At 43.3% G+C, this 14,890-nt stretch overlaps 1 protein-coding gene across 1 annotated transcript in view; it reads right to left on the reverse strand.

Moving 5' to 3' along the window:
- Positions 1 to 8,481: 8,481 nt before the first annotated feature.
- The window catches only part of LOC124613562 (chromatin modification-related protein EAF1-like), a 46,492-nt gene continuing 40,083 nt past the window's right edge, over positions 8,482 to 14,890 (reverse strand). Inside the window, exons 4-6 of the mRNA XM_047142276.1 lie at positions 13,002 to 13,110; positions 8,639 to 8,733; positions 8,482 to 8,565 (exon numbers count right to left, since the gene is read on the reverse strand). Of these exons, the coding sequence (XP_046998232.1) occupies positions 8,482 to 8,565; positions 8,639 to 8,733; positions 13,002 to 13,110 (288 nt within the window). The remainder of the gene's footprint in view (positions 8,566 to 8,638; positions 8,734 to 13,001; positions 13,111 to 14,890) is intronic.

Here is a 14,890-nt window from a genome sequence, read left to right on the forward strand (position 1 = left end):
CATTTAAAAGTTGTCATATTCTATTCATTAAAAGATATGTACTTATGTTATAGGATTAACACAATAAGACAGGATATTACAGTTATAAAATATTTGTTTGTCTGGAGAGAGCATAACCGTCGGCAAGCAAATATCCGGACTTTATTCATCGAGTATTTCAGAATAAGAGCACTTAGCGATTTCCAACAAACTTTAGACAAAATTTCATACGTTTTCGGAACTTTTTCTCGCCGACAATCCCCCAAAAAATGAAGAAAGGAAATAAGTTTACCAATTACTAAATTTTGACTGCTCATTCGGGAAAACTACTGCATAAGGCATGACTTTTTGATTTATTACTTCATTCCCAATAATTCTATTAGCAACAGATTCTGGAGGCACTTTCGGTAGATACCACTGAATCAGCCTGCAAAATTGTGCCATTGTATAAAACATAGTTCAGGAGATATGACTTCATAAACATTTAGATGTGCGAAGAACAAGCTTTTGGTTAAAATGGAGCACAAATTACCCAGACTATAGTCATCCAGTGTTTCATATTGAGATCACTTAACGGATTCCGACGAACTTTAAGCATAATTTCAAACCATTTATAAACTTTTCACCTGTACAAGCTTAAGGTCAAATATTTAAGAAAATAATCTTTGTGGAATAGTAATAAAACGATTTCAAGCTGTTTTATATATGGACGTTCGCTTCCTTAAAGAATCGGAAGTTTTGGTATGGTCTAAAGCTTGCCTGCAGACCACCCACTTCGCAGCAATCGTAGCTTTCTACGCATACGCAAGAGTCGTTGTGGCGTGTTCAACATCACTTGTCCTTATACAGACATGAGTACCTGTCCTCAGGCTTTTCCCAAGTATATCCTCCGCCACTCACAGAAGTTTTGAGTTGTCGAGGTATTTGTCGGTATTTTTTCGCCACACCTTGTAATCTAGAAGCGACTCGCATAAGTATCACAATGTCAGTGGATTAGCACTAGTTAGGTTGGTTTTAGTATACTTTACAAAAGTAGCCTGTGGTAGCTGCTTCTGTCAGTTAATGTGTACTTCGATTCGTTCCACATTCCTTAAGACTCTCGTTGATGGTGGGTTTTATGGAACACGATGCACAGCAAAATAAAGAAATGATTGAACATTAAAAACTACACTTAGAATTTACGTAACACTAAACATTAAATGAATGATTCATTTGTTGATACGTGGTAATGGTTGATAGTGAATAATTCATACAAACAGCAGGTCACAAACCCCATAGGGTACCCTAAAATACAATTATCTTTGTAAATAAGACTAAACTACTGACATTAAGTGCACCCTGTCCAATATCAAATGCGTAATGTTTCGCGTGTCATGCAGATGCCGTGTCCGGCATTGCGCCGACTGCTGCATATGCTGTGGCTATTCCCTGGACTCTCGCAGGTAGCGTATTCGTTTTGGCCGAAATAGACGAGCTATGAACGGTCTTGGAAGGAAGCATGACGATCTGGATGTGTCATTAAGAACTTCATGTCGCTATGTCACAGAGCTTTGCACTAACTCAAAGTGAAACCACACAAAATGACGGTAAGACACCAACAGACCAATTCGAAAGCACTTGCTAAACATCAGTACTGCAATGACACCAACAGACCAATTCGAAAGCACTTGCTAAACATCAGTACTGCAATTTTTTTAATTTTTTATTTCTTTTATGAAGCAAAGCTGCATTTATCATAATATGTGAACTCAAAGCACAATTAGTGTTGGATTTCTGAACATTTTCATCAGTTATATCAAAAGCCTCTGCCTGATTTGAAAACGGGATTGTGTTACACAGCTAGTGAACCGTGAACTTCTAAACTGATCTTTCTCCACCAAACTATAGATTCTGATAGGTAAATTTATAATATACTGCGACTTTTTTTACACTGTGACAAAGCAATAGCGCACGCCACTTACGCGTGTATGACAGTATCACGCATGGTGCTTGTTTCAACCAGCCAGCCGCTGTCTCGCGGCGTGCCCCTTGCGGTAAATAGGCCAGGTCAGTCTGGCTGGTTAATATATTCATATTTCCTGTCAGTTTATATCACTATAATTAATCTGTGCCGTAGTTTTCAAATCTAAGTTCTGTGTCAAGGCTGTTATGCTGAAACAGCATTTGTAGAGCTGGTTCATACATAGGATACCTACGTTTGTAATTATGTAAAACATGGGCGGAAGTCCCTCCACTACGAAATCCGCATGGTGAGAATAGAAAAATGTGGAATTTGGCGGGTAGAACGACAAGGAGTCTTTATGATACGCGTAGTCAGTGGCTAGTATGCAAATTGTTCACACCATGTTTGTCGAAGCAGGCAAAAAAAACAGTAAGATCGAGTAATAATGCCTCGTATATGGAAGATTATTGACTCATTATTCGTAGCATTTATTGGTTAGCTTTGAATTGTAAAACTGCAGAGCCAAAAAGATAATTTTCAGAGCATTTTATATATGTAGATCCATGAGTATATTTTCTGCCTTTACTTTAACCACAGAAGATCACCACCGTCACCATCTGCATCTCAAGTGATAATTTAGAACTGTATTGACTTATACGAAACAGTTACGTGATTTATTTGCAAATAATAATTGTTTTTAGTTTGACTTGGTGCTGAGAACCTTGAATCATTCCTCAGCCATTTTACCCACACGGAAACCTTTTTCTAGCGATGCAATATATCTGAGTCTCCTATTTAATTTATCTGCGAAGTATTTATTGTTCGAATAGCGCTCTTTAACTTTTGGGAGTAGCAAATTCCTTAAGTGTTCAGTTAGTCTCGTTTCTGGATACTCCACATAAATTTCCATAAAGGAAGAGCTTAAGTTTTGCTTATGAGCAGATGCAAAGAAAAGACCTAATCAATTTGTTTAAAAGCCACTCTTACTAAAATCACTATTCAGTATCAAAAATACCTAAATAAAACAGTGATCATGACAATTGGTTATTGACCATTGCAGTTTAAGGACCAACTTAATGAATACCGGTTCCACAGATCAGTAAAAGTGATTACAGTCATGTGATTGTGTCTAAAAGTGTTTACTCAGTGCCTGTTTGGCTTTGATCTTAGTCAAATTATTCAATAGTTTCTGCATCACTTTGCTAAATGTTGATCCAGTATTACAATTATTGTTACAGTGAAAGTAATTATGAAGTGCAGTAATCATTTTAATAGCTAGTATATTCTTTAAAGATTAACTGGCTGCAATTCTTCAGTTCATAGCAGATTCAGGGACCCCATATTTAATTTACGATCTACTTAAGGAAGAGATGTAAGTACTTAAGTGCTCCCTAAGAAAACACATAGTAATCAGACTAGTTGTTATAACCAATTACAGATCATTTTTAATTTTTGTATTTCCCAAATATCAAATGGTAGAAGCTTCTCATGTCTAAATTAGTTGTGCTCCTACCTCATGTAACGACAATGTGCAATGTGTGCTACCATTCTGGCGATGAATTCAGAAAGTACCTGTTAGTGAGAGACAGTTTGTTGTCAGAGAACCTTTTAGTGAGAGACAGTTTGTTGTCAGAGAAATTTTAATTTTCGTTTATGTTGCTCATGAGAAACTGCTATTCCAAAGCTTGTTAGATTGTGCTATTGTTTCGTGTCCTACTTATGAAACAGAATCTTAGTACCGAGTACAGACATGCACAGTAGTTAATTTTCTTGGCGAACAGTATTACTTGGCACTACGTTGCCTACTTGGGCTGGCACTGTTCCTTCATTTACAATATTACAGTTTACTTTGCGGGCCTGGGTGGCCGAGCGTTTCTAGGCGCTACAGTCTGGAACCGCGCGACCGCTACGGTCGCAGGTTCGAATCCTGCCTCGAGCATTGATGTGTGTGATGTCCTTAGGTTAGTTAGGTTTAATTAGTTCTAAGTTCTAGGGGACTGATGACCTTAGAAGTTAAGTCCCATAGTGCTCAGAGCCATTTGAACCAGTTTGAATAGTTTACTTTAAAAATACCATAAAACTGATTTGAATCCCGGTAGTTCAGCTGCTGATACCTATCAAACACAACACACCAACCCGAATACCTTTTCATTAACACACGATCACGGTCATTATAAATTCTTTTCACAGAAGTGACCTTATCGGCGACGTACTCTTGTAGTGTTAGAGGGAGTGTTATATGTCTTTTCGCGTAACAGGATTAAAAGTAACCGATAACGTTATAAGACGAATCTTGCTGAGAAGGAGAAAATGAAAGCTTTCTGATCTAATAAGAAACAGAAGCTTCGACTAAAAACAGCCCCGTGGTTCTAAGTAGGCCTAAATGAAAAGAAGAGGAAGATGAAAGGAAAAAGGAGCGTATGTGGCAGCAATAATGGTTTCACAATATCTTTACTCTTGATAGATTCTTGACATTACACTCCTTAGTTTCCAGACAGTGTAAGTCAAGATACTTTGATAGAATCGAAGGCCATGTAGCCTTTTATGGAGGAATCACTAATAATGTAAAGGTACTGCTCACCTTAGCCAGGTATGACGTACCCTGCCTCCTGCTCTTGGTTGTCTCTGAACTGCAGCACAGCTAGTGTAGCTGAAAGGCGTGTCTGTGTTAGCAGCGTGGGGACTGTCGAGTGAGTGGAGAGTAATATGGAGGTGAGGCGGTGCTCTCGTTAAAGACCTTAAGGCGGATACGATACAGTTAAAAGTGGAGAGACGAGATGAAACTGCAAGTAATTTTAGCAGAATGTATCTTAGATTTCATTTTTCATATAAGTACAAGAATGAGCGGTGGTAATTGACCTATTTTGTGAAAGGTGTAATTATAATTTCAGAATTATGATGTAAGAGCTATGAAAGAGAATGACTGACATTTTAAAATAAATTCCAAAAGTTTCGTTAAATTTTACTTGACCTGTCATCTGTTATAATACGAGGTCAATTAAAGTTCCACTTTCAAAACACTATAAAAAGATAACCACACAGTATATTACTGACGCAGGGGGAAGCGTCATGGAACAAAAAACATTAACCAAAATGTGACCACTAGACGGCGCTTTCAGAGTCAGAATATGCAGACCAGCAGACGTGCGACACAGGGCAGTTCCTCAGTTTGAGTCCCAGATGCCTAACATGACTGTCTCCATGAAGGACTGCGCGCAGATCGTAAATATATTTTACAAGAAAGGTGACTGTGTGCCAACAGCCCTGTAGAAGTTCTGGACACTCGAGGGTGTGAAAAAAGGCATTGCTCCGGTGTCTACTGTCGGTGTGCGGAAAATAAATACAGTAGTTAAAAACAAAGATTCTGTTGAATTAAAATGCGGCAGAGGAAGGCAAGCAGTTGATCCAACATCTGTAAAAAAATGGTTCAAATGGCTCAAAGCACTATGGGACTTAACATCTGAGGTCATCAGTCCCCTAGACTCAGAACTACTTAAACCTGACGAACCTAAGGACATCACACACATCCATGCCCGAGGCAGTATTCGAACCTACGACCGTAGCAGTAGTGCGGTTCCGGATTGAAGCGCCTAGAACCGCTCGGCCACAGCGGCCGGCCCGACATCTGTCCAAAATGTAGCCAAGGGCACTGCAGGAAGGGTCTAGCTGTGGTGTGCAAACATGCAGTGCTCGGGGAACTGCCCAAACGTTGGACTTGTCTGCGAGCATGATGCCTAAAATTTTGCGAAGCATCCCACATTGCTATCCAGAGAAAATCACCAGTGTTCAACAGTTGCTTCCTGCTGACTTGCCAGCAAGATGAACGCCTGGAATTTCTTGCACATTTGGAAGTGCATGGCCGTGAAACATTCTGTGGACAGACGAAGGCCATTTCCATTTCCAATAACATGTTAATACGCAGAGTTGCAGGATATGGACAATGGAAAATCTGCATGTACATCAACCGGTACCACTTCTTTCTCCAAAGGTGAGTGTGTGGTTTGGGTTCACGGCATCATTTACCGTAGGGCCATATTTCGTCGAGGAGATGAATCATGTGGGTCCTTTTACCTGTGCCATCACTGTTAAACGAGAGGAGAGTGTTTTGCACACCAACGTCAATCTAACCCTTCATCAGCATGGGTGTGGGGTAGGATCATTTTTATACAAGATGAGACTCCTCAATACATTGCACAGCCAGTGAAGGGACTGCTGGTGAGGCATTTCAGAATACTAGAAATATCAACTGTCATTTCCCTACAACCTGATTATAACCTGTGTGAATTCTGGCTGTGGGATTATATGAAAGATGTTGTGTTCAGTGTTCCAATAACGAACATATCTGAATTGAAGGTACACATTGTGCAACACATTCTGAATGTGGCCTCCAAGACGCTCTGATCTGTTGTGGAATGTGTTACTTCTCAGTTTCAACTTGTGGCAGAAAATGTGAACAGCATAGTTAGAAACCAATGTCATTATACTTTTTATGGAGTATTTGGCACCAGGACAATTTAAAATCAGTGTTATTTTGGTTTTTTCGCGTCAGCGCAATTAAGAACCGATTTTTACCAACCCATGTGGTATAACCTTGCCACGGTGGATGTTGTTACCTAACAGTGCCAACTGTTGACTGCTGAACTTGTGCAGTCATGCACTTTGAACATCACAGATCTGATAATGTGGAACTCAAGGCTATATCTGTTGCACTGTGATGGTTCAAATGGCACAACGCACTATGGCACTTAACATCTGAGGTCATCAGTCCCCTAGACTTAGAACTACTTAAACCTAACTAACCTAAGGACATCACACACACCCATGCCTGAGGCAGGACTCGAACCTGTGACTGTAGCAGCAGAGCTGTTCCCAAACGAAGCGCCTGTACTGTGATTTTATCTGTTATTTGTATGTCTGGGATTTCCTCCCAAAACCCTGGGTCGATTTCAACAAAATTTGGAACAGAGACAGCTGGTCTCATGAGTATCAGCACTGTGGTGTTTGTTAAGTCCTATCTCCAATAGGAGCTGAGATATGTGCAAAACGTGTTTTTTCCAGCCCTTGGTGTGTAGGCCGCTGTGTACGACAGATATGTTGCGTGGGAAAGGTACTGGCCTGTCAAATCAACCTGCATTGCAAGGCAGCCTAATATCAGGGGCAAGATATGGTTTACTGGCCCCCAACATGTAGGCTACCTTGCATGTCATTCTTGTTGTGTTGGAGTAGTATTGGTCTGCTTTATCGACCTGCATTGCATGGCGACCTGTTTGTCAGAGTTAGTACATATTTGATTTTTCTACCCCCAGCTGTGTAGTGTGCCCTGCATGACAGGCATGTTGTGGCAGTAGTACACGCCTGCTTTACTGAACAGTACTGCAGGGGCTATAAGTGGCGACAAGCATGGTTCAAAAATGGCTCTGAGCACTATGGGACTCAACCGGTGAGGTCATTAGTCCCCTAGAACTTAGAACTAGTTAAACCTAACTAACCTAAGGACATCACAAACATCCATGCCCGAGGCAGGATTCGAAGCTGCGACCGTAGCGGTCTTGTGGTTCCAGACTGCAGCGCCTTTAACCGCACGGCCATTTCGGCCGGCGACAAGCATGGCTGGGGAGACGTTGAGAGGTGGATACAGAAGGGGATGGACAATGTGAGGGAGAAGAGGAAATAGATAGAGTGGAAGAGGGGGGGATGCATGAGGCAGATTGCAAATGTAGAGGGGTGACAGGCAGCTGGAACTGAAAGATGGGTGAGATGGACAGGGATTGGAAGAGGAGGATATGGTCAGAGGGGATGGGGAAGCAAGATATGGTTAGAGACAAGGGCTGGAGGAAATGGACAAATAGAGGGGGGAAGGAGATGAAGAGACAGAGAGAATGAGGACGAGGAGATAGATACAGGTGCCAGGATGAGGTGGACAGACAGAGGAAGGCAGAGATGGAAACAGAGTGGGAGAGGAGGAGGAGTGTTCAATGTGTGTGTCAAATGCATATGCAGGTAAAGTCACGCAGAAAAGGCTAGTTATTAAATATTTTCCCAGTCAGTACTAACACATAACAATAATAATAACTATAACAATGGTCATATTGGTTGGGGTACACAGTCACGATTGTGACAAAATGATGGATGTGAGCCCTACAACCAGTTAAACATACTGACTCGAAAATTTATCAAGATGGGGTCACTTACTAGTAGGGAGTTTATGCACAGTGGGAGATATGGTCTACGTGATCTGAGTCACTGTAGTGACCAGATTTCTTTGACGGTGGGATTGTTGTTCTAACAGAAGGAGAGTTTGAATCACTCTTTCGTTAAATAATTGTCCAGTGAATAACACAAAGTAGGTTCCGCAGCAGGCTTTGCTAACACTGCCCCAAGGGGCAAAGTACTCGTAAGTGTGCTTGCGGGCAAGTGAAGGTAGTATGTGCTGCAGGCCACGGTGTTCTGCGTATGTGAACCTGAAAGAGCGGTGGCTGTCAAAGAAAACAGAGGTGTAGAAAAGAAGTCAGGTTTATTTTCAGGAAGAGACAAAAGACAGACGAGCACAGGTTGGGGCGTCAGGGCCGGCGCGGCGTGGGCCGCTGCTGCGAGGGAGGGCGGCTGCGCGGCGCCAGCTGCAGGCGCGTGCACTGCAGCGCGAGCTGGGCGTCCACGGCCGTGGCCGGCGACACGGGCGCCGCCTCGCCGTCGCCGTCGCTGCCGCTGCAGCTGCACTGGCTGCGCAGGCACAAGCTGCAGTCCGCCTCGCTGCCGCTGCTGCTGCTGCTGCTGCCGCTGCTGCTGTTCTCTCCGTGCTCCCTGCCCCCCGCCTGTCACACACCACCAAACACATCTTCACGCTTGTGTCTAGCTCACAGTCCATTAAAAATTCACATTTTGCGCGCTGTTAATAAGCTATCACTGAAAGAAATATTCCAAGGGTATACGCGTGTGATTCACAACCTGCGGTTAACTACCTCCTGAGGGGTAAAATTAAATTTTCTGAGGAACAAAAACTAACCATTCATTCTGTTTCAGTCGTGAAACTATATTATTTTCAAAAGATCATTGCTATTATCACAATTTTGTAAGACTCTAATACTGGTTATATAAGTTATCAATAATTACTTTTTCTCAATTTGCAGCAACAATGCGGTGGAGGTTACAGATGCCTGATATAGTTCACCCACTACACACATATGTTGTGCTTTCTACCATACATCGTTGATGATAAAAGTGGCACATATACGTAGCAAATGCTAAATATCTCAAGAAAATTTCTTCTCCCATTTGTAGATAGTACCTTCGAAACAGATAAATGAATTAATTGACAGCACGACTCAGCAGTAACAACATAAGGGCTACTGTAGTGGTGGTGGTGGTTGTTGGGATGTTTAAGGGGGACTGCTACTGTACTGTTGTACACATTACTACCAATATTATTATTATTATTATTACAATTAAGGAGTGTGGTCAGGCACAAAACATTAAAAGCATGAAGCCTTCCAATTTCCGCCAGTTCCGAAGTAAAAACTGTAGCAACGAAGTGATTTACTAACAGTAAGTATAGTGCACACATTTTAATTTGATTGGTTTTAAATGGGGTTGGAGCGTGCAGGCAAGCAAATGCACCAATGGAGAGCAGTAATGCAGGAGAAAAAGTATGTTTTACGACAAGCTTCTGCCCTCACTGTGGGTAGTGAGCATTTCTTATCTGAGAAGGAGTCGTGGGTAGCACTTGCGAAGCACCAAGAATTCCCAGAGCATTCATTCCAAGAGACACACGCACAAACTAAAAAAACCACACATTGCATGTTGTACCACCGCACAGCAAGACCTTCAGAGGTGGTGGTACAGATTGCTGTACACACCGGTACCTCTAATACCCAGTAACATGTCCTCTTGCATTGATGCATGCCTGTTATACGCCGCGGCATACTGTCCACGAGTTCATCAAGGAACTGTTGGTCCAGATTGTCCCACACCTCAACGGCGATTCGGCGTAGATCCCTCGGAGTGACTGGTGGGTCACGTCGTCTATAAACAGCCCTTTTCAATATATTCCAGGCATCTTCGATACGGTTCATATCTGGAGAACATGCTGGCCACTCTAGTCGAGCGATATCGTTATCCTAGAGGAAGTCATTCACACGGTGTGGACGATGGGGGCGCGAATTGTCGTCCCTGCTGCCGATATGGTTGCACTATGGTCGGAGGATGGCGTTCACGTATCATACAGCCGTTACGGCGCCTTCCATGACCACCAGCGGCGTACGTCGACCCCACATAAAGCCACCCCAAAACAGCAGGCAACCTCCACCTTGCAGCACTCGCTGGACAGTGTGTCTAAGGCGTTCAATCTGACTGGGTTGCTTCAAACTCGTCTCCGAAGATTGTCTGGTTGAAGGCATATGTGACACTCATCGGTGAAGAAAACGTGATGCCAATCCTGACCGGTCCATTCGGCATGTTGTTGGGCCCATCTTTACCACACTGCGTGGTGTCGTGGTTGCAAAAATGGACCTTGCCATGGACTTCGGGAGAGAAGTTGCGCATCATGCAGCCTATTGCGCACAGTTTGAGTCGTAAAACGACGTCCTGTGGCTGCACGAAAAGCACTATTCAACATGGTGGCGTTGCTGTCAGGATTCCTCCTACCTGTATGTAGTGGTCATCCACTTCAGTAGTAGCCCTGAGCGAGGGATGTCATCGACAGTTCATGTCTCTCTGTATTTCCTCCATGTCCGAATAACGTCGCTTTGGTTCACTCCGACACACCTGGACACTTCCCTTGTTGAGAGCCCTTCCTGGCACAAAGTAACAATGTGGACGCGATCGAACCATTGACCGTCTAGGCATGGTTGAACTACAGACAACACGAGCCGTGTACCTCTTTCCTGCTGGAACTGATCGACTGTCTTACGTCCTCCGTCTAATAGGCGCTACTCTTGCATAGTTGTTTGCACCTGTGGTCGGGTTTAGTGACATCTCTGAACAGTCAAAGGGACTGTGTCTGTGATAGAATATCCATATTCAACGTCTATCTTCAGGAATTTTAGGAACCGGGGGGGAGGGGAGCGGAGCAACGGACGGCAGGGGGGGGGCGGGGGGGGTACTAGCTAATATCTAATTACATTCAAGGGAAATGGTCTAAGAAAGGTTGGAACCACTGTTATAAACTGTGTGACCGTTTTATTCTGAACATATTTGTTGTGACGTATCTGGCCACACCTGCCGTTAATGCTCGGTGAATCCCCTAAAACCTGCTGTGGTGTCACCGCCAGACACCACACTTGCTAGGTGGTAGCTTTAAATCGGCCGCGGTCCATTAGTACATGCCGGACCCGCGTATCGCCACTGTTAGTGATCGCAGACCGAGCGCCACCACACGGCAGGTCTCGAGAGACGGACTAGACTCGCCCAGTTGTACGGACGACGTAGCTAGCGATGCACACTGACGAAGCCTCGCTCATTTGCAGAGCAGATAGTTAGAATAGCCTTCAGCTAAGTCAATGGCTACGACCTAGCAAGGCGCCATTAGTAGTTTATTGCCTGAATCTACAGAGTCTCACTTGTAACGTCAATAGCGATGTACAACAAGGATGGATTAAAGTTAGGTATTCCAGCAGCTACGTACTTTTCTTTATAGCATTCATTACGTATCCTGTTTCAGACCTATCTCTAGCCTGCGAGAGTTAACGCGTGCCTTTCGGCTACTTCCGAGTGGCGTGGCTGTTAACCTACGCCACAACAGTTGAGACCTGCCGTGTGGTGGCGCTCGGTCTGCGATCACTAACAGTGGCGACACGCGGGTCCGACATGTACTAATGGACCGCGGCCGATTTAAAGCTACCACCTAGCAAGTGTGGTGTCTGGCGGTGACACCACACCTGCATCCTTTTTACGAGGGGTTGCTGACAAGGAATGCCTCCGAATTTTTTATGCTGAAACTCTTAAAGCTTTCTTAAATAAAACAAACGTTATTAACATTCCACTTCTTTATTATTCATGCCCATATATTTACAGCCCTCTGCAGCTACAGAATGCCGAACTGTAGCGTGTAACATGGACGTCTGTAACGCAACTATGCCGATGCGTCAGAAACAGCGTGTTGTAATCGAGTTTCGAATTCGAAGAGTGTGTCCACACGTTAAACACCCTCTCCTTCGGCATGACAATGCCAGACTACACACGAGCGCTGCCACGTCTGAAACAATCCGACGACGCCTCGGATTCACTGTCATCGAACATCATCCATACAGTCTCGACTTGGTTTCACCCGTTTTTCATCTGTTTCCAGAACTTAAAGAACACCTTCGAGAACTTCGTTTTGATAGCGGTGAAGCGGTGCAGGTGGAGGTGGAGGTGAGGTTGTGCCACAATCAACAAAGCCAAATACTCTACAGTGATGATATCAACAAATTGGTCTCTCGTTGGAATGAACTGTTCGTCGGTGCAGTAATTATTTTGGCTGGTTGGTTGGTTGGTTGTGTTGGGGAAGGAGACCAGACAGCGAGGTCATCGGTCTCATCGGATTAGGGAAGGACGGGGAAGGAAGTCGGCCGTGCCCTTTGAAAGGAACCATCCCGGCATTTGCCTCGAGCGATTTAGGGAAATCACGGAAAACCTAAATCAGGATGGCCGGACGCGGGATTGAACCGTCGTCCTCCCGAATGCGAGTCCAGTGTCTAACCACTGCGCCACCTCGCTCGGTGATTATGTTGAGAAATAAGTATGTGTACATGAAGAATAAAGATGTATAATGTTAATAACCTTTGCTTTATTTACGAGGGTCAGTCCATAAGTCATAGTAACTATGGTACACCGTTCGAACATGTGCCATCACCGTAATCACAGTAAATTCATTCGAAGGCCCGAGGAAAATGTTACTGAAATCAACCGACAAATTGCCACCGTATGCGAGGATGGCTCGGTATCGGTGCCTGAAACATTCAAGGTGAGGTTGTTCGTGCTACAATATATATCATCCACCACCCACCCTACTCACCAGTCCCCAAACGGCACGATTTCAACCTCCTTCCACAACTGAGGAAACCATTATGTTGGAGACGCTTTGCAAACAGGGCGAATGGCTTACGGCATTTCGGCGACAGATGGCACACATTGATGGCAATGTCAATGGCATCCAGCGCCTTCCCGCCTTCTTCGCCGTTGGCAACTCTGCGTGTATGCACTTGGGGACTATTCTGAAGCACAGAAATTGATTTTAATTCATTTTGTTCCATATGTACTGGTGCACAATAAATTTACACAGACATCTAATGCGTGTGTTTCATCGACACAGTTACACGACCTCCTGTGTAGCAATCCTATTTTATGTTGGTATTCAGGTACACACTGCCGTATCAGTTAAATGCACATCGTGGAATTCTCATGTTGTCACATTATCGCAAAATATACCATAGTTGCCATGACTTATGGAATGACTCTTGTAAAAAGCTTTAGAGTTTTCACATAAAAAATTCGGAGGCATTACTTCTCAGCACGCCCTCTTACCTCGTGAACGGTTCAAAGATATCGAGACATTTGTATCAACTAAGATATGTTTTAAATTAAACAATATATTTTAATGGCATTCGAATGCTCTCGAAAAGACAACTACAGTGGTATTTCAGTAATTAATGTTTACATTGCAACGTTGCGCTGAATTACTGAAAAGCAAGGAAGATTAGGGTTTAATGTCCTGTCGACATCGATACGGCGACGGATCACAAGCTCGAAATGTTTCAAAAGTGGTGAAGGAATCAATCGTGTCATTTTCCAGAGATCTACCATGGCATGTGCGCAGAGTGAATTAGGAAAATCACGGAAAACGTAAAACGTACGTGGTTTTTGAGAAGTGATGGTCAGTACTCAGGGATAAAACAGGAATGATCATTCGAAACAAAAAAAAGTCAAGTAAACGTGGGCTCTAAAACGCATACTTTATGAGCTATGAGCAATTCTTGATCTTCGACACTGTGAAACAAATCTTTTCTACTGCAGGTTACCTTGTACCTTAAGAGCTATGAGCACTTGTTCATCTTCGCTACTTTGAAATACAACTTTTTAAAGTATGAATTTTAGAGCGATGTTTACCAGACATTTTTTCTTGTTTTGCTCCACACTACCACTTCCCAAAATAAGGAAAGCAAAGAGCCTGCAGTAGAAGAGATTGGTTTCACAGTATCGAAGATCAAGAATTGATCATAGCTCTTAACGAATGCGTTTTAGAGCTCATGTTTGCTTGACATATTTGTTTCGAATGATCATTCCTGTTATACCATTGAATATTGACCTCCACTTCTCAAACAGCCTGTATATCTAGATGGCCGGGAGTGAATTTGAACTATTGTCCTCCCGAATGCGAGTCCATTGCGCAAACCACTGCGCCACCTCGCTCGATCAAAATATTCAAGAAATACACGAAAGTTGAAAGGGAAGGCTACTGGAGCCGCCTATTGCAGTGTTAACTGCGACAAGTGATGGTCTTCCGTGCCAAACCCCGTCGTCATTGTAGCAAAAAGAAATTCCTACGTAACCAAGATAAAATGTTTTTCCTCGTGGCCCTACTCTACACGACATGGATACGATTGTTGTAAAAGGAACGAAGTGATAACTTCTAGTGTAACAGGAGGGGCTTAGGAAAGCTGTTTCAAATGTTTGAGCATAATTATGTTGAAGTGACTACCTTTTGTGTTAAGAAGGAAACAGTCGAAGATTCGATACAACGGCAAATCCTGGGATGAGTGTCCCACTTCGCGGTGTTTACACTACAATATCCGATTCCGGACACATTAATCTTTAATTTTAGCACATATGTTAGAAATTTTGGAAACATACGAATACCAACGTTAATATCTTTTACATCACTGTACTCGTCTTTTCGAGACGTTTCTAATGCCATGATAAGGTATATGATTCCATTGAAAAATGAGCTTCAGTATCACGGTTGATACAAAAGTTGAGAGGATAATCCACATAACA

Source organism: Schistocerca americana, chromosome 4 (assembly GCF_021461395.2).
Source record: "Schistocerca americana isolate TAMUIC-IGC-003095 chromosome 4, iqSchAmer2.1, whole genome shotgun sequence".
Lineage (NCBI taxonomy): Eukaryota > Metazoa > Arthropoda > Insecta > Orthoptera > Acrididae > Schistocerca > Schistocerca americana.